Source organism: Natator depressus, chromosome 2 (assembly GCF_965152275.1).
Source record: "Natator depressus isolate rNatDep1 chromosome 2, rNatDep2.hap1, whole genome shotgun sequence".
NCBI classification, from domain to species: domain Eukaryota; kingdom Metazoa; phylum Chordata; order Testudines; family Cheloniidae; genus Natator; species Natator depressus.
In genome coordinates, this window is record NC_134235.1 from 16,623,254 (window position 1) to 16,644,487 (window position 21,234).

Consider the following 21,234-nt stretch of genomic DNA (forward strand, 5'->3'; position numbering starts at 1 on the left):
GATGAAGTGAGCTGTAGCTCATGAAAGCTTATGCTCAAATAAATTTGTTCGTCTTTAAGGTGCCACAAGTCCTCCTTTTCTTTTATGTGAATACAGACTAACACGGCTGCCACTCTGAAACAGGTTTTAATGTATTTATTCTCACCACAATCCTGTGAGGTTAAAAAAGTATGACCCCATTTTATAGATGGGAAACCGAGGCACAAAGTAGATTACGGGTCTTGCCTAATTTCACACAGAGGTCTGTGGTGGATCTGGGAAATGACGCCAGGTTTCTTGAGTGCTAGTCCAATGTCTTATCCACGAGACCACCCTTCCTACCATATAGTCAGTATAATCCAGTCATGTGTTCCAGGTTGTGTGGGACCAGATGTCATATGGTATAGGCCTGGTCTTGCTCAGCTTGGCTTGTGGGGGCTGAGGGAGCTCTACATAGGAGAGCTACATAGGATCAAGCCCTAGAGGTAGGTCTCAGGTGTAATGTGAGAGTCTGGTCAAGGGCCAAGTGCTTCCAGCCCTTAAGCAGAGCTGCTACTATGCCATAACTTCACACTAGCATGCATGACTGCACTTCTAGAATGACAGGTTTCAGAGTAGCAGCCGTGTTCGTCTGTATTCGCAAAAAGAAAAGGAGTACTTGTGGCACCTTAGAGACTAACCAATTTATTTGAGCATAAGCTTTCGTGAGCTACAGCTCGCTTCATCCAATGCATCCGATGAAGTGAGCTGTAGCTCACGAAAGCTTATGCTCAAATAAATTGTTTAGTCTCTAAGGTTGCCACAAGTCCTCCTGTTCTTTTCACTTTCTAGAATGGCATTTGGATGTTGTGGCTAAAGAGTTCTGATTGGTGTAAGTATCGTCTCATCACCTGGGTGGGACAGGGTTTACCCCGGTATTGAAATGTACAAGGCACACATGATTGACATGGATTATAGAGTAAAGAATAGACTGGTTTGGAATATTAAAAAAGCAGATTAGATTAGACTCTAGAAGGAAGAAGTTTAAGGCAAGAAGGGACCATTATGATCATCTAGCCTGACCTCCTCCATGGCACAGGCAAATCACCTCACCCAGTAATTGCTGCATCAACCTCACACCCTCTGTCTGAGCAATAGCATCTCTTTATACAGATAGCCGGTCTTGATTTCAAGCCTTCAAATGACAGAGAATCCAGCACAGTAATACCCAATTTGTTCCAATATTTAATTAACCTCGCTTAAAAATTTGCACCTTAGTTCTCGTCTGAATTTGCCTAGTTTAGACTTCCAGGCTGGGGATCTTGTTATACCATGTTCTGCTCAGCGGTTCTCAAACTCTGGGTAAGGCCTCCAGAGTGGGTCACCACCTCTTTTTAATGGGGTCACCAGGGCAGGCATTAGACTTGCTGGGGCCTGGGTCTGAAATCGAAGCCAGAGCCCCACTGTCCTGGGCTGAAGCTGAAACCCAAGGGCTCAGGCTTTGGCTTCAGCCCTGGGTGGCGGGGCTCAGGTTACAGGCCCCCCCTACCCTGGGCTGAAGTCCGTGGGCTTTGGCTCCCACACCTGGGACAGTGGGGCCAGGCTTCAGTCCCACCTTCTGGGGTCATGTAATAATTTTTGTTGTCAGAAGGGGGGTTACGGTGTAATGAAGTTTGACAACTGCTGTATAATTAGGAGCTATCCGATACACTCTGTATACAGCATTAGAAAGCAAAGGTATGCAGTAAAATTCCTGTATCTGTCATTTGGGGAAGGAGGTGGGAAATGAGGTGAATGAGTGGGAAATGTCCAGTTAATCTGTGGATGTTCTTTGTAACTATTTCCATAAGCACTAATTGAGGGGTTCTCTTATGAAGACCCATGGGTGGGTTTGAGCACATAGGAAATTGAATATGAATAGCTCTGTGGTGCGGATAAATAGGTACCAATACAGTTCCGTAGGAGAGGGACGCTTTGAGGAAGACTTTTTGGTAGATTAATTGGAAGCATATGGAAAAATAAAACAATGTTTTGACATTGTCAAAGGAAATCGTAGTAGTTTGAAATGGGTTTTTAATAAATCTGAATAAGACAGAACTTCCTGTGATAACTGCTTGGTCAAAATAGGGGCAGCAACATGAAGACTCCACAGTTGGGCTGCAATCACTTTTAAAGGCAAACACTGCTTCCTTGTGGCCCTTTTGTGCTAATGGAGCTGCCTGAGAGATCGAATTGGCACGTTGCATTCCCCACGCAAATGTCTCTTAAGCAGTGTGCTCAGTGAAGGTAGAGGGGGTTGCTTTTTTTCAGCAACCCCTGGGTTTTTCATGCAGAGACTTGGAAACAAAACCTTGGTTCAGATTTACTTGGCAGTCTAACAATGATATTTCTGATTTAGGAAAGCTCTTGTGCATACCAACTCATACTGTCTTCAGCCGGCTGGTTATTGATTCACAACGAGCCCTTCTCTAAATGTGGGCGTCTGCATGTGTGTCGTGCAGCTGCTACTGCAAACATCCAATTTTCTTTAGTCAGGCACGATCACACTTCTTGGGAGCGTTAACTTTCTAAGTACATCTTAGTATATTTTGTTCATTTGGTTTTTGCCTTTATGGGAGTTTGGAGCCAGTGCTCTGGGCTCTCATCCATTTCTGTGGGTTTTCCCAAATGCTTGGGCACTGTACTCTGTACTTGCGCTTTTCTTATTTTAATAGTACTCTCTCACCTGATCTACACTACACGGTTAGGTCGACCTAGCTGTGGATGTGTCTACACTTAAATTTGGCTCCCGTCGATGTAAGTGTCCCGCTACGCCAACTTAACACCTGAGTGGCAGAGAGCCAGGCCTGATGTAGTTAGGTTGACGCAGTGATAGTGTAGACGCTACGTTACTTACGTCCACTGTTACTGGCCTCCAGGAGCTGTCCCACAATCCCCCACATTGACCCCACTGGTTACGGTTGTGAACTCTGCTGCCTAGACAGGAAGCTGCCCTGCCCCTTTAAAGCCCACGAGTTTTTGAAATTCCTTGTCCTGGTTCCCCACTTGGTGAGCACACCAGCAACTCTCCATTGTTGAGTTGAACGGCCCAGCTGACCATGCCGGCTACACACTGCAGACACGCTCCTGGCTGGAGTAGGCAGGAAATATTGGATTGCTTGTGGTGAGAAGAGGCTGTTCAGGCACCGCGCTGATCCAGCCTTGGTCACGTGGATATCAACGAGCAGATTGCTTGGGGCATGCAGGAGAAGGGCTACACTAGGGATCAGCGGCAGTGCCGCATGAAAGCCAAGGAGCAGTGGCAGGCAAACCAGAAAGCCAGGGAGACCAACAATCAATCTGGTGCTGAGCCACAGACCTGCTGCTTTTACAAAGAGCTACAAGCCGTCCTCTTGCGGAGACCAACCCCAACAACACTGTGGATACTTCCAAGAAATCTGAGTCAGAGGCTTTTTCTGAACAGTGAAGAGGAAGAGGAATATGGGGAGACAGGTGACGTGGGGATCCAGCTGTGCAGCGACCCAGGACATGTTTTTGACTCTACCGCAGTCCAGCCAGTCCTAACAGTCGAGCACAGGCAAGTCCGATACAGGGGAAAGAACCTCTGGTAAGTATGCAGTTTGCTTTGAAATTACAGGGCTGGAGCCCCCAAAGCAGCAGGGCACAGCTGTTGAGTTACTCTTTTTTTTAAACTTGTGCTTGAAGAAGTAGTGCAACCACCACAAGAGGTAGAGTTCCCAGCTACTTTTCATTCTCCTCTGGAGTTAGGCAGAGGGAGGCTATGTAGTGTTATTTGTTTATGTGCACCAGGATGCCCCATGAATACTCCGTAGAGATCTCTGCGATTTCTTCAGCAGGCACCATTGTAGTACCCAGGCTAGCAGCAGCTTTGCACTCTCTGCCTCTGTGACTCTCAGGGGTGAGATACCAGCTAAAGTCACTACTGCCTGTGGGAAATGGTGCCAGTATTGAGTGCCATTGCCCCGTATAGCTATATCCATGGCTGTGAGCTATTCCCCCAACCCTCTTCACGGGCCATACTCACCCTGGCAAGTGCTGTGATGGGTGACGGGCTGTATCAGTCCCAAGGAGAAGTGAGAATGTAGTGCTTACAACTTTGGGGGATCAAGGGGAGTGAGGTCAGTATCCTAAGTTTCGATTTCCATTGGGAATACACTGGACAATGGTACCTCTCTGTGTTGCATTTACAGCTGCTGGTATTGTGGCCTTCAGGGGCTCCCCCTCCAACCCATGGAACGCCTGAGCCAGGTAGGGAGGGGAAAGAAGAGTACTCCAGATGACATGTTCCAGGAAATGCTGCAAGCCTGTGCTGCTTCAGAGAACCAGATTAGGGCCCAGAGGATCACCCTGACAGACAGTCTGGAGAGGAGAAAGGCCCAGGAATCCCAGCAGGAAAAAGAGAGGAAAATGCACCAGCTCATAATAGGGCTCCTCAGTAAGCAACCAATGAAGCCGCAGACTCTGGTAGATCTACAGGTCCAAGAATCTGGTGCTTGCCTCCCTCTGTAGCCCATAGAGAACTCAATATCGGGACCTCCCTACCCCATCCCCCACAACATTCCACATGTCATCAGGGGTCACTGCACTATTCCTACCACTCCACCCCGGGGGACATTAAAGACAATCACAGCTTTACATATGCTGACCTGTGAAAGCCACGGTTGGTGTAAGTGTACCTGAAATGGAAATGACTGTTCTTTCCCCTTCATAAGTTCTGTTCCTTTAATTTATTAAGCTTTAAATGCTCTTTTTGAATGGCCTCATTCGTGTTATGGAATAAAATTCTATTTTGTTTGGATAAAGAGTCAACTCTATTAGTTCACAACATATGCTGTTTGATGCTGGGCAGGTTTGACATGCTCCAGTTGCCTGTTACTTCTTTTTGTCACAGAACCATAACATTATTCACAAACAATGGGTGCACTGACAGTGTTATATTCCTACGTACACAGCAATCACTACAAGAATGCTACCTGGCTGCAAAAGAGCAAGGCTGCAGAGACACACTACAGCCACACGCACTGCTCTGGCTCACTATTAAAATGTTCTTTCAAAGCCTCTCTGAGCCATGTAGCTCTGTGTTGAGCTCTTCTAAGAGCCCTTGTATCTGGCTGTTCAAATTCAGCAGACAATCGCGTCACCTCTGCGCTCCACCCCAGCAGAAACTTTGCTCCGTTTGCTTCACAGATATGCTGCAGGACACAGCAGGCAGCTATAACCAGTGGCATATTTTTCTGTTTCAGATCCAATCTCATAAGAAAACAATGCCAGTGACACTTCAAATAACCAAAGGCACATTCAATTGTCATTGGGCACCTGCTGAGCCTGTAGCTGAAGCGCTCCTTGCTGCTGTCGAGTTGATCGGTGTATGGCTTCATGAGCAAGGGACTGGCTGGGTCTCCCAGGATCACTATTACCATTTCAATGTACCCAATGGCAAGCTGCCAGTCAGGAAAGAAAAGTCCCTGCTTGCAGCTTTCTGCAGAGTCCTGTGTTCTAAAATGCAAGTGTCACGCACCTTCCCTGACCAGTCCACGCTGATGTCAGGAAAGCATCCCCAGTGATCCACCAGCAAGTGCATAGCCATACAAAAGTAGTCCTTTCTACTAATGTACTCTGTGGCAAGGTGGTCTGCTGCTTAAATAGGAATACGCGTGCCAGCTATCGCCCAATCACAGTTCAGAAAGCCTGCTGCTGCAAAACCATCCACTATGTCCTGCACATCGCCTGGAGTCACAGTCCCGCCTAGCAGGAGGTGATTACTGGCCCTGCACACTTGCATGACAATGGCCCCTGTGGTGAATTTCCCAACTCCAAATTGATTCCTGCCTGGCTGGCAGCAAACTGACATTGTGCATTTCCACAGTGCAATCACCACTTGCTCCTCAAGAGTCAGTGTCACTCTCATTTTGGGGGTCTCTGCACCGGCGGGCTGGGGAAAGCTCCGCACACAGATCCAGGAACTTGGCCTTGTGCATCCGAAAGTTATGCAGCCACTGCTCGTCATCCCAAACCTGCATGATGACGCAATCCCACCAGTCAGTGCTTGTTTCTCAGGCTCAGAGCTGGCGCTTCACCTTCTCTAGCTGCTCTGTGATCACCACCACCAACCCTGAGTTGTTTCTTTCTATGTCCCACAGCAGTCTTGCCTCCCAGGCAGGGTCATGTTCCCCGTGGCTCCTCTTGCAGCTCTGCGCCCTGTGCGTGCAGCGCTCAGGACAATAGTGCAGAGCTGTTCAGGTGCCACGCCTCTGTTAGAGATGGCTGACAGTAAGGAGGGCCACACAGGTCTGAGGGGATTTTTGAAAAGAAGATGCACAATATTATGGGATGCAGTAGAAGTGATGGGCTGGAGAACACTGCATTGTGGGAAGTTGCCCCCACGCTTCTAGTCGCCCCTCCAAAACAAGGCATTGCAAAAACTTTCTAAAACACCAGGCACTGAGTGGTGGTAAGTTGCACAGTGGGATACCTACCCACGTGCACTGATACAAGCACTCCTGGTGAGGACACGCACTGCCGACGCACAGTGTAGCGTGCGCGTGCCCAAGCGATGTAATAACTGCGGTTGCTGCATGCCAACGTAACTGAGGTCAACATAATTTTATAGTGTAGACATAGCCTCAGAGAAGTAAAAATTCAAAGCATTGGAACGCAAACTGGAGCTAGATGATGTATGTTTCTTAAAGAAGTCTAATTTTTCACCTGTGTATAATGCATATTTATAGCTTGAAATTGATAATGTCAGCCATGAAAAGCAATGGAGCTGGACCGGAAGAAGTACTTAGGCATAAAACCCCAAATGATGGACAACCTGTAGCAAGACAGGCAGTGACGAGAAGGAGAGAGAGCAAGCTAGCCTGGGACTTTGGTCATTCTCAACCAGGAGTTTCTACTGAAACTTACCAGTAGGCAACTGATAAATACCAGATGGTAGAAAGAAGTACTGAATTTAGAAGGCTTCCAGCCCCAGGCAATGATGGTAGGTAGCTAATTACTTTGTCCTTCTTGACCTCTGTTGTTTTTCTTCTGCTTAAATAGATGTAGCCATTCCAAGAGGCAAATATATCTTACTCCCCATAGCACCCATTGGTTGTCACTGGCAATTAGTGATTAGCATAACTAATGGGTGTATTTTTGGTTTCTTTGTATCCTAGATGGTGAGAAATGAAGAATTTGAGAAGAATTAGGCTCACATACCTGACCATGCTGCAGTTGTTCTTTACCATCAGAAAATGATTCTGCACAGAGATGTTTTTGATTGTGGTGTTTTTTATTATAAGCTCTGTGTTGTTTGGTTCAGATCAGCTTGGCCTTCTCTGTGAAGACTGCAAATCTTGGGTATCTCTAGGACCTCAGAATTGGAGACAGGTTAGATGTCCCTTTAGCAACAACTAGAAATAAAGAAATTCCAGCTAGCTAGCTACTTACCATGGTGTCTTATGAGTTTCTGTAAGGGATCAACAGTGCTCTGGAGACCTTTACCTGAAGTCTTAAGGGAAGGCAACCCTCATTCCAATAATGAGTAATGTGCAATGTTGCAAATACTACAGTAAATCAGAGTGTGGAAAATTCCTTTTCCAGACCTTTGATGTGATCTGATGGTTTATCAGGCTATCTTATAATCGAAATAAACAGTGGTTCAGACAGTGCAGCACCTTGGGCCTCATCCTAAGCACCCAGCATTCTCAGCAACATCAGCACCTCTCAGGATCAGACTCTTTGTATGTAATTAGTTGGGGCTTGATGGAGGCTCAGGGATATGCAGAATATGGATGGCAGAGTAGCTTCAACCCACCAGATCCTGGCACCTGCTAGGCAGGCACCAGACACTTTGTGGGGTGCACTGTTTGGCACTGGGTCTCATCATGGAAAAAGGCTATAGGCAGCCTGCACCATTGTGCAGGAACTTCTGGGGACCCAATGGGTGACTCAAGCCTTTGCTATAAAATTGATGTCACCTACAGGATGGAGTAATTCACGTGCCTCATGTCTGGGGAAGCACTATTCCAAGAATCCACATGTATTCTCTGACTTTGTCCCATAATTTTGTAAAATGGCAGTGAGAAGAAGAACATGGGCATGGAGGACCTCTTTGTAACAGGTGACGGTAAAGAGATCTCTCTCGCAGTGAGTGCCACACAAATGGCATGAATACAGTGGCAGTATTTTTTAAATGAACAGAGTATTATTCCAGAAAATGACTTTTAGCCACTTGCCAGCAGGAGGCAGGCTTGCTTGGCACTTCCTTCTGAGGAACCAGATCCATCAGTCTCATTTGAAAACCATACTGTTATGTGAACGTTACAAGACGAAACAACAATTTATATCACCATGTCAATGTTATTAAATACTATAGTTATATTTCTGCTTAGTGAGCTGACCTGCCCTAAGCAGGCAATGAAATCACCACAGCAGAGACAGTTTTCCACTCAGATCTTAATGCTAAGTGATAAAACTATTGTTCCCACCTATCTATATCTTATCCCACAGTGGTCTTGTATGCAGAAAACCAGGGGTGAGAGCAGAGGACTAGCAGGCCACAACTCCTGAGTTCTCTTTGCAGGTCTGTACTCACTTATACAGTGAGGCACTGACTCACTGTATAACCTTTTTGTGGAAAATTCATTTTCATTTAGAACAAAAAGTCAAATTTTCTCACAGAACAGAAATTCCAGTTGGGAAACTGACAGGTTTCATTCTGATAATGTCAAAACATTAGAATAGCTCATTATATATATAATGTTAATATTTTATATACGAAATCAGGTGAGGACATCAAAACAGAACATTTCAACATTATGAAAATGGAACAAAAAAGTTGAAACAGTTAGTTTCAACTTTTTCCTATTGAACAGCTCATTGGAATCAACATATTCCCAAAAAACATTTTGGTTTCAACAGAACTGCATTTTCTAATAGAAAACTGTTCCATCAAAAGTTGTTTGACCCGTTCTAGCCTTGGGAAAATCACTTAAGGTCTGTGAAAGGGGAATAATACTTGCCCACCTTAGCAGAGTGCTTTGAGAGCCTATAAGAAAGGGGCTCTCAATATATTTATATATATGCATTATACGGTAACTTCAACATCCATTTCAGTACACAGTCTAAGTCTAAAATTCAGACTCAATGTGATGTCGTTAAAGACAGTTTATTAGAACAAGAAACCAATAAGTTTCAGTTGGCATTAAATGGGAAATCAGTAAGTGCCAAATGCTATTAAAGAGACAAGTCCACTGAATTGCTGCAAACCTGTTGTGAGGCAGAGAAACACTTGAAGTGGAGTTTCCACTAAACGAGCCGATATTTACATGCTCTTGCCATTTGAGCAAGTGCTTGTTCAATATCTGAAGCATAGTTTCCCCTGGCCTCTTGACATACAGATGTTTGCCAGATGTCAGAACGCTTGGCAGTTTGGGATGCAGGGATGGTCCAATTTTACTGCTAGCTTGGCCAGTTCCAAAGGGGGCGGACGTTGCTTTGAAGTAATCTCTTTCAGATTGACAGCAACTTCATTTCCCTCCTGCCTCTGGATGCCATTTTATATTAAACTTCATGTCAGCACTAGACAACTCAGGCATATTTCAACAGAGCTTCATTAATGCAAGTGTAAGTGGAATGACCTCTCCTATCATATAACATAAGATTGCAGAAACCATACAGAATGTGAGGTATTTGGACCCAAAAATGCAATTACTCTTTCAGAGGGATTATATCCTGTGTGTAAGGAATCTCAAATAGATGTAAGGCCAGATCCTGATCCCAAGCATAAATCCAAGAGCAACTTGATTGAAGCCAGTTAGCTTCAACAGTGTCACCAACACCATACATTGCATCTGCTCCACAACTTTGAGTGTACCCCTCTGTGAATGCCTCCAAATCATTCTGTGTGGGAGGGTGCCCTATAGGAGTCAAGAAGTCACCAACTCTCCCATCATCTCCTCTCTATTCTTTGGTAGTTTTGCTACTAGATCCTTTCCTGGCCAAGGCTGTGGTTGGGACTCCTCATTACTGTTATTTTCCCAGAAGGGAGGGGCTCCATGGGAAATAGAATACAGCTCAGGACTGCAATACATTTTCTGCCTAATTTCTGTAGGGTTGATAGGAGGGAGGGGGGCAGCATTGTCCTGAGCCCCCACCATTACAATCATTGTCTCCCAACTTAGTTCTGGTCTTGCTCCCCTCCACAAGGATCCTGACTCCCTCCTAGGGATTCTTCTGCCGGGTTCCAGGAAGTGGAAATGGGGCCATACAGTTGACCTTTTCTGTCCATGTGGGTCAAAGGAGATCAATGCATAGAGGAGCCAGCAGGAATGATCTAGGCCCCTAACATTGCGTGTGAGATTTTTCCTTTTCCATGAGGCTGCATCACAAGAGCAGGGAGCACAAAAAAATACTTCTCCTTGTCACAAAAACACTTACAAAATAAGTGGCAGAGACACAAAACAATTCACCCACCAGCCAATGTTTAAAGCTTGCATTTTTCGCAACAATTGTATGAGTCTTTGCTGCCATCTAGCCACCTTATCTAGAGTGTTAGTTAAATGCAAATGCATGACAACACAACACAAAAACCATGCAGGGCACTAAAAAGGTGACGCTGCTTGTCTTCCACCACTTTGACTAAAAAACAAAACAAAAAAACTGAACGTTTTTTGGTTTTCAAAACTGAAAAAAACAAAATGTTTCATAAACTGACAATGAAAATGTTTTTCTTCCTTTCTCATCTTTTTTCCCCATTTCTCTTCTCATTTTTTTCTTTTTTGCCACTGAAAAAGACTGGGGAAAAGGGCGTGTTGGGGGGGGAGAGGACCAAAAACCAATTTTTGTGGTTTTTTCCATGGGAAAAAAAGTCACAAAATTTTAAAAAATGCAGAAAATTTTCATTTCTGAATAGAAGCCCTGTATCATAAAAAAGTTTTAAACAGATACATTTTGACTAGCTCTAATAAAGACACACATATCCCATGTTAAAAAAAACCCACAAAAACAAACTAAAACCCCCAAAACCTGACCTTAATCCAACCCTGTGACTGAGCCATCAAGCACTTAAAAATAACCCATGGTGACGTAGCCAGGAATTGTTTCAGCATTCTGTACGGCAATATGCGGAAATGGCAACTCTGCTTCCGGTGAAATGTCCTCCTCTAGTGACACTGGCCTGTGCGGAAAAGTCGTCTCTCCACAGGCTTTGTCTACACTGCAAGCTAGCGGTGACCGTCTCCTGTTCCTGTGTGCATACCCACAGCAGTGCTCATCAAGCGAGTCTAGCGCTCATACAGATAGTAGCGTAGCCACAGTAACCTAAAACTGTGAGTAAGTATTTGGCCCATCTCAGCCACGTCAGCTACCAGAGCTACTGCAGCGGCACTGTTATTTAGCCTCGTGCTAGCTTGATGAGTGCTAGTGCAAGTATATGGTACATGAGCAGGGGACTCACAGCCCTAGCTAGCTTGCAGTGTGGATGCAGCCTACAATGAGGGCACTGTATACCGTGGAATGGAGGATTCTCTTCTCGTTTACACTGGAGTAAACTGGGGGGAGACTCACAGCTGGTGTAATGTACACTGGCTGTGGATGTACCCCCAGCAGCTGTGCCATTAAAGTAAATAGCGTTACACTGATGTGAATCAGAGAATCAGGGTGACACTATATAGAAGTGAAGGACACATTTAGATAGTGCTGTAACTTGTGCTTAAAAGTGTTTTTAATGAACCTGGAATGATAAGAATGCTCCATGCTACTGTGCTGGAATTTCCTTTTTTGCTGGTTTAAAGATAAAAGATTGTTTCCAATTAATGTATGGAGTATTTGCTGGGGATTTTCATGTAATGAGATCTGAAGTGTCATATGCCATAACTTCTACACATTTCATAGGAAGTGCCATGGTCCGTCTAGTCCCATGTCAAATAGTGGCTGGTACCAGATTTATCAAAGGGAAATATAACCACCACCCCATAATTCATAACCTTTCAAGAACATACCAGTAGAGAACCTTCTTTCTAACCCCAGGTAATTAGCGGTTTGTTTCTGTTCTCAGAGATGGATGTTTATATCCTTGACGCATTTTTAGCATAGCTAGTGAAAGATTAATGAAATTATTTCCTAACATTAATTTATCATTGTGCAACAGGCGAGCAGGTCAGTACTACCGGTGCAGTATATCTTTGATAGTGGAGAGGGTGAAGAAGTCTAAAGAGAGGTGGGAAAAATCCCAAAAAGAAACAGGATTCCAATTAATAAAACAAAGACGTTTCTGAAATCCAAATGCTCCACCTATAATAACCCTATGATCGGTCTACTTTAGTCCTTAAGGCACCATATTTTGGTTTCTGCTGCAATAGGCTAAAAAAAAAATCCCTCACCTGTTTCTTGTCACCACACACCATCAGCGGTAAGAGATGGCTAATCAGCTGTGCACTTCACACTATGACTTCCTCAGCTTCGTTATGGCACCATGGGACAGAGAAAATTTTTTACCCATTTCTGATTTCAAGTCTCTGTTACTCTATTGTAAAAAATTGGACCAGATGTTAATAAGAGATTGCATATTTTGGAGATTCTTTTGATAAAAAGTTGGAGTCTTTTTGGAGACCCATGTACAGAAATTATTAAGAATTGAAGATGAGTTGGTGGAGCAAGAGAGAGATACTGAACCACATAGTCCTACAATGAGAAAAAAATCATTGCATAAATTTAATAAACAAAAAAGAAAACACAGGAACTAAGGAAACCATATCAGCATCCCAACACGTCCCACAAAACCCTTTGAAAGTCATGTTAGCTGCAGATGATCCATTTGTATCTATAGGGTAAATGGTCCAGTAACTCAATGTGAAGAGCACATTAGTTGAAGCTATATTGATATAACAACAACCAAAGACACGGTAATTATTAAATCTAATGGAAAACTCATCAGACCATTGTCTTCATGGGTCCATGAGGACAGGACCTGTGCCGTCACTGTGGAATTAAACTATCTGGCCATTACAATTCATCTGAAGTGTGTGTTCTTCTTTGGTATTTGCTTTCAGTACCATGGAAGGCTCATTAAGAACATAAGAATGGCCATACAGGGTCAGACCATGTAACCCAGTATCCTGTCTTCCAACAATGGCCAATGCCAGATGCTTCAAAGGGAATGAATAGGACAGGGCAATCATTAAGGTGTTATTTCAGAAGCCTCTCTCATCTCAAGTGCGCTAAGCCTTATAATCCAAAATATCAATTAAAACATAACAGCAGAAGTGAAACTATTGTAATGAGAGAAAGTCTTTTACTAAAACCATCAGAGGCCACCCAGTTGCATCAGGAGCCTTTTAACAAACAAACATGAAACATCTTTAAACCCCACATTTAAAATAAGAGAAAAGGATGGAATCCATCAAAATACCATTCACTTACTGATGGCCACTGCTCCATGATAAAAGGAGCATCAGCAATGCGGGGTGCGAACCAGGGCTGTAAGCATGGATTGTGCCTACTGTATGAAGTGAGCTGTAGCTCATGAAAGCTTATGCTCTAATAAATTTGTTAGTCTCTAATGTGTCACAAGTCCTCCTTTTCTTTCTATGGATACAGACTAACACGGCTGCTACTCTGAAACCAGCCTTCTTCTAGGCACCTGCTAAATAAGGAAACAGTCACGTCACAATGGATAACCACATCATTTGACAATCAACTGACTGGACCTATGATATTGGTACTTGAACTCAGTTTATTTATCCCAAGTCAACCTCACCTCTGAGTTTGTGTTTTTTTGTTGGATAAAAGTTATGATCCTTTGGGCAAAGTCTAATAGTCACCATGCAAACCACCTCCTCATGGTGAAATTCTGTTGTGCCTTCTGAATTGTTTGATTGGCGGGATGTTTTCTATATTTACTGAACAAAATCAATAAAAGTGTTTTAAAAAAACAAAATATTTACTTAAAATTTCTGTTTGGATTGGGGGAATATCTGTTATTACTAAAACACAGTTAAAATATTGGCCTGGCTTACCCAGTACAGTGCTTGAGAATGGTATTCCTCAGTAAGAGTAGAAGAGGGACAATCTGGAAAGCTGGAGCCTCACATTGACGGTCTGGTTAATAATGTCACAGAGTGCAGAGAACAGGGATGGGTGGGAGCGGGCAGCCAAAATGTTATTGTTAAAATTTTGCCATCATATTGAAGGGAGGTTTGGTGCCATTTCCCCGCCTTGGAAGGAATTAATTGCATCTCTGGACACTATGAGATCATCCCTAGCAGAGAATAAAGACTTGCCTCCAGGGCTTGTGAAAATATTTCGGAAGAGCAAATTTTCTTTTCTTTTCTTTTCTTTTTAAACAAACCAGCTTGTTCCAAAAGGCAGATTTTGTTAAAATGGGTTTTCAGGGTCGGATACCCGCAGATCCATCTATAATGTTTTCTTGTACACATGTGCACCCTTAAATACTGTGCTATGCTATCAATAACTTCAATAAAGTTTTCAGGGAACGAAACAAAAATTTCCGGACAATGCACTTAACATGAAAAAGGCTATGCAAGGTTTTTCTTCATTATGAGAAAGTGTTTTTATTTAAACAGAGAAACAAGTGACAAACCACTTTCTGTAAGCATATATGCATATCATAGATAGGGTTTATTAAAGCCCAATGGGGAAATTTTTGTCAAATCCTCTTGGTAATATAATTGCCAGTGCAAAGCAATCTAGATCTTATCAAACGGATGTTGCATTTGCTCATTATCATATAAATCAAACAAAGAAACAAATGTAACAGCAATGTCTATTCAGTAATATTTCAGCTAGTGTCAAAGCCTCTGCTCTCCTGTTCTTAAACAGATATATAAAAAGAGGTGCAGAAGAGTGAGAGGCTGCCATCTGTGAACTCCGGCAAATTTCAGTCTAAGGGACAAAAATATGAACCAGGTGATGCATTACTTAACAATTCAGATTCCAGCAGAGGAAGAGGAGGTACAGTATCACAACTGCACTGAGAAGCCTCAGTGAATCTAGAGATTGTTGTTAGACCTTAATCATATAGGCATGGGAATTCATGAAGCTAGAACATTCAGTGGAGATGATCAAAACATGTATGGAATACAAATGAAAATGGAAACAATATTACTCTTAAGGCTTCGGGTCAAATTTTCAGCCTACCCTTCACCTAAGACTGTTTAGTCCATATACTCCATATAAGCACCCAGTTCTACCCACAGCTAAGGTATTTAGACTGAGATTTTCAGAGCTGCTTAAAGGAACTGGATGCCCAATTCCCATTAGAATTAATAAGAATGAGTTGTCCAAACCCGGTAAAAATTTCTGCTTTAGGCTGTCAGTGACCTTCTTAATGAATGGATGCAAAACTGTAGGTCAGAATCCTTTGTATCCTTTAGAAAGTGAAACCTGGATATAGAAAATGTCATTTATAATGAAATGGAATAAAATTCTCAATTTTTTCAGTGCATCACAATTTGCAAAGCTGCAATTTCAGTTATATTGAACTTCCACTTATAAATGATGCTCTGTAAAAAACTAAATAGGAACTCAATAAGATTATTCCTTAGAGCTATGCTAAATAGGTGTTAGCATGGATTGAACGGAGACCTTCCTATTTTAAAACTTGATCTCACTCAAAGATCTCCCAAATTGTGTACTATGTTTTTCCATTAGTTTTGTCCCACACAGGCTTGGTTTTTATGACATTTAGCGCAATGAACTTGTCAATCAGCATCTTTCCCAAGTATTCACACTAGTTCAGAGTTATATTTCTTCTAGGATGTCCACAGGCAACTCTTAAAGAGCTACCCATGAACTCCCCTCCTGTTACCTTTATGGCTCAAAAGATCAATCCTTGCGTGATGGAGCTGTGTAAATTTTTCCAGCAGTGCCTTTGTGTCAATCAAAGAAGAAATTCAAGAAAAGAAGCCATGAGGTAAATCTAGCCTTCTTTTTGCCATCCTTTACCTTCTTGGGATGCTCTGTGTTACTCTCTCAAAGGACAGTTTCCAATCACCAACCGTTAGTTTTGAAAGTCTGCAAGTCTGGCCCTATGGTACCTTACAATCAAGCATGCAGGGAGGATGCATTTCAGGGAAGCATCAGCCCCAACCACTTGGGATTGGGATTTTTGTGGTGTGTGTGTGGGGACAAAATGGAGTCTGAGAAGAGGGCATGTCCCTCAGCTTCAGGCAGTGATTCGTTTGGAATAAGGTAACCTGAATGCTGTGTTCACACAGCCTGCAAGGACTGGTTAGTACACTGGGGCAACATTCTTCTAGCAGGTTGGTTTTGTTCATCGTCAGAGGCCAGATTCCCAGCTAGGCACAGGATTCTAGGAAGAGGGCAAAGGCAATGGTCCACTCCCCTGGTCCTGGAGCTAGTTCTGCCCCTCCTAGCTCTGCTGTACTCCCTACACCCAATGAGAGGAGAGGGCACAACAGCGATGGAGCTGGGGGCCAGGATTTTCCCTCAGGCCTAGAATAGGAAACTGGGAGAGGCAGGACTACTGGGCTCTGTTCTGCTGCTGAGTGACCTTGGGCAAGTTGGGAGTAGAGCTGGGAATAAAGGCCAGGAGTGGATAACCTAAATGTTGTGCTTCAGTTTTCCCATCAGTAAAATGGGGATGTTAACACTTACCTGCCTCATTATGAAAAATCCCATGGCTGGATGCCACTGCATGTCTCCAACACATTATCATCACTGAGACTCTCACCAGGTCTCCGAAAGCCCATATGTGGGAGTAGCTCCAAAATTAGCACCTTCCTATGACTGAACCAGCAGGACCCTGTAGTGGCAGATGAGTCACTGTATGAACTGGAAAAATATGCCTCTCCCATTGCTCTCCAGCTTCCCCTGAGATAGGCCTCAGGCTGCTACTTACACTGAAGTGTATTACAATAGAGGGTTCTCTTTCTTTGTTGTAAATTGGAGCAGAGGAGTGTTTTGTAGTTCTCTAATTCTCAGAACACTCAGTAACACCTGCTCATAAATTCAGTTGAAAATGGTGCTGAAGAAACCATCCAGCACAGCTCAAGCCCTCTTGATTTGATTAGTACCTACATAACTTGGTAGCTTGCCTATAGATACAGGAAAAGTAGGAGGAGAGCTTGCATGCTTCCAAGATAAAAAGCCAAATTTTAGCCCTGCTGTTAGTGAGCAAAATCCTACTGAAGTCAATGGAATTATAGTAGCGTTGAATGTAAACAGGAGAATTGGTTGACATTTTTTTCCATTAAATTATTTGATGAAAAGTAAAGAGTTTTCATTTTTGTGAAAAATTTTCTTTGAATTTTTTGAGGTTTTCATAAACAAACTAAAAATTCAAATTTCAATATTTTGACCCAAAAAAATTGAGAAAATTGGACCCTTTTTGAAAAAAAAGTCCATTTTGTCCAAAAAAAAGCCATTTTCGGTTACAAAAATGGTTCACTGGAAATTTTCCAACCATTTTTGTTCACCAGCAATGCAAGTGCAGCCTGGTCTGATCCAGGCTCTCTGGTGGTAGCAAATCTCCTGAGTTCACTGTGTTCTTGGGCTGATGTTAACTCCGACCATACAGCAAAAATTAATGAGCATCATGTTCCTCATGAGTCTAAACTTGAGGCATTCACTTCACTGAGGCTGTCACTGTAAGATGAAAGTCCACCTGAAATCCCAGCAGTTTTGATGTTGAACCAGCACTGAAGTATGTATTTTAATAGGCTCCTCACCAGCAGGGTTCTTCCCCCAATAATATCAAAAACATTGTGATGTAAAAGGAACAGAAATAGCAGCTGGTGTGTTTGCAATAGAAAATCCTGTTGGTAAAGGAAAAGTGCTACTTAGGTTGATTCCACAAGGTGCTGCAAGATTCATTGCCTAGATAAGTGATATACTTTTTGAGGCACTGAACTAATCATGCCTCTTTCCCTCCTTTTTTTTTTAATACACTGTGCCTCTTTCCATGCTCGCTCCCTAGGCTCAGGATAGCCTTTGAGCCTTCCCATTTTCTGCACTAGATTGTCTTCCTCTATTCCAAGAGGGCTTTGAACTCTGCATGTAGCTGGAGAACCCAGACAATCATTTTTAGACTCCTTCTAGTTGGCTGTAGGTTGGGGGGGGCAGCATACTTTTCCCCTCACTCTTAAATATTGTTAGTGAGGAGCTTGTGGAAAATCAGGTACCTGGGAGCTGGGGGAGGGAGGGAGGAGCTATCTCTCCCCCCTCTCCCGCCGAGCAGAGCCACTTGTCCCCAGAACTTACACCAACAAAATGCAGAGTCAAATTGAAAGAGCAATTGAGAGAGAACAATATGTTCTGTGCCAGGAGGAGTTTTTGTCTGGTTTCCTGCTTCCATACAGTCCTCAAGGCTTCTACGTATGGCATGCCCATCTCAGCACCCTTGTCGTGCTGCCTTCAGGTTGTTCCTCTGTTAAACTTTTCCATTAAAAATGGCTCTTTTAAGTGTGCTTTATGGGACAGATTTTCAAAAGTGCTCAGCATTGTCCTGACAGTGTGTAATAATAAAACTGCCATTGACGTCACTGGAAGCAGACTTAGGGCAATGTTAAGTGCTTTAAAAAATCCTACGCTAAATCCCCAGATGTTTAAATAAGTTTAGAGCTACTGATAAATGTTACAAATATAGACCTCTGAGTATTTTGATTATACTTCTGTATGAGTAGGATATCCTTGCATCGGTCTATTCCCATTAATCCCTATTCCTGAGAGAGAGAGAGAGAGGAATGTGGACAATAATTTCTTCAGACAAGAATCTGTATACTTGATTTGTGGCCTTGAAAGCTTAAGAATTTGAGAGGAAAAACTTATACCGAGACAATTAAATCAAGAACTTCCACAAGTGCGAATGAGAGATGGAAATACAGAACGGAAGAAAAGACATTTAGAAAGTATCTTCCATTGTTGTAGCCATGTGGCTGACAGCATATTAGAGAGAAAAAGGTGGGTAAGGTGATATCTTTTATGGGACCAACTTCTGTTGGTGAAAGAGACAAGAGAAAACTTGGTCCAGTAAAAGATATTACCTTTCACCCACCTTGGATCTCTATTTAGAAAATTTGTCATATTCCATTACGGGCCTGATCTAAAGCCCATTGAAATTAATAGGAGTCTTTCAATGGTCTTTAGATTAGTCCCTATATTCAAATCTGTCTGAAGCAAATCCCTGGTAGGTGTCATTGGGTACTTATCCCTGATGACATTGCATTTGTAATTTTGCTGATAGTGGTCTGATCTTCAGGTGGTGTGAATCAGCATCGCTCCATTGACTCAGTGGGATTTCATGAGTACAGTGTAGGCTTTATAGTCCAATGCAAAAAGGCGTATATGGAGTCAGCCCATTATATTGCATTATTAGGGTGACAGCAAGGTTGGGCTAACTGTGTTTATCTTTGAAAGAACAAGTCTTGTAAGAATTACCTGATTTCCAAATAAGATGACAGGCAGTCCTCCCACAGGCAAAATTCCCATTGTAGTTAATGGCAGTTTTACTTGAGTAAAGACTGGGAATTGGGCCCCAAATGGATAAATATTCTGGGACAGTATCTGATCTGACATCCACAGGGTTTGAATCATGGGTAACTCCATTTAACTTCAGTGGAATTATTCCAGATTTATAGCAGCATTAACAAAATCAGAATCCAGGCTTTTCTATGCAGCATACATTTTTTGTGTATTTAAACTAGAACACTTACCTGAAAAAATGTACATATAAAATCACAATAGATGAAAAGAGATTACTCCCCTAACTTTGACTAAATCTTTAGGTACTGTATTGAATACTATTCCTGGTTCTTGAAAAATGCAACTTACATCTGTGAAAGGGTCAAAAGAAAGGCTTACTCACAAAGTAAGTAAACTTTCTGGTTATACTCTTCCATAATCTATTAAATGTGTCAAAGTGGAGGTATGTCCAGTTATAGCCACTGAAAATATGGCTCAGTAAAGTTGCAAAAGGTACTAAAGATCATTAACGAGACACTTTAAATCTCCACAGAGCAATTAAGAGTCTGTCCCCAATAGCTATTTTATTATCTTTTATTTATGAAATAAACGTATAATTAAGCTTATAATATGTTTTAGAAATTCTCCTTGTGAAATATGTTCTGAGTGTGATTTTCTTTTGTTCTTCCAGCGTTAAAGCAAAAATGCCTTACAAACATCTGTAAATCTGTCTAAAGCACTGAGGGAATTTACTGCAAATAAGAAGAGTTCTGGCAGTCTTTAGTAGTCTTTTTCCATTTAACAACAATTGATGGCTAGATATGTTAGTTGCAAATATTTGTATCAACCAGCTATTTTCTAGAGATTTTTTTTTCCTCCACAGGATTGTATAAATGATGTATAAAACCAGGTGAATTTCAAACAATAAATTTAACTGTAATGAAATATTTTAAAAAGATTTTTAAACTGTGCTTTATAAAAGGTATCTATAAAGTCTGTTAATGTATTCAGATTGTTAGTTTTGTCCAAAATTACATTAAAGAGATCATAATAAATATGAAATAATTTTAAATCAGACCTAAAAGACGTCTAAGAGGTGACACTTGTTTACTATTTCATGAACCTAAACATTTTCAGATCGTTCAGTGTTCCAAATCAAGAGATCTCCCTTATTCCATGCTTTAAACCGGTGAGCCATGTGAGTGGGAGAATACAACCACTGCATCTTCTTCTATAAGAAATGTTTGTACCTACAGTGCTTTCACTGCTATGCTGTATCTATATTAGCTCATGCTGATTCATATCAAGTACTAAAAAGTCCTGTCCTTAGCCTGCTCCCTTCAATCCCTTCGTATACCTTCAGTGAACAAACAGCTCTTGCTAATAAAAGCAACAACCACAAAACAAAAATCACATAACACGTGTGTTCCAATGTAATACCTAATGCTGCCGTGAATCAAAAGTATGTCATCCAACTACAGTATTCACATTTCAAACAAGGTGAACATATTTTACATTTGAGTACAAAATTTGAGTACAATTTTAACCCAGATATTTTAATAAAGAGAAGACTATAGTAACTAATACAATACCAAAGAAGAAGAACATCACAACTGGGAACCACAAAGTAATCTATAGGCATAACAAGGGTTTCTGGTGCTCCTCTTTCAAAGCGTATGTTCACCATAGTACCTGGTGGCAGGGTGCAAGTGCTAAGCTCTCAGTCATAGCAAAGGGCAAAGGAATTTAGAATGACATAAATTATAACCACACCACTTAGTAAAAGTCAGGTCATTAGAAAGAACAATGGCTGGTATGAACAGTGTGTAA

At 42.3% G+C, this 21,234-nt stretch overlaps 1 protein-coding gene across 1 annotated transcript in view; it reads left to right on the forward strand.

The window, feature by feature from the left end:
- Positions 1–20,309, forward strand: part of HHLA1 (HHLA1 neighbor of OC90) — a 49,783-nt gene extending 29,474 nt beyond the window's left edge. Inside the window, exons 13-15 of the mRNA XM_074942941.1 lie at positions 15,739–15,895; positions 19,728–19,810; positions 20,096–20,309. Of these exons, the coding sequence (XP_074799042.1) occupies positions 15,739–15,895; positions 19,728–19,810; positions 20,096–20,139 (284 nt within the window). The 3' untranslated portion in view covers positions 20,140–20,309. The remainder of the gene's footprint in view (positions 1–15,738; positions 15,896–19,727; positions 19,811–20,095) is intronic.
- The last annotated feature ends 925 nt before the right edge of the window (positions 20,310–21,234 follow it).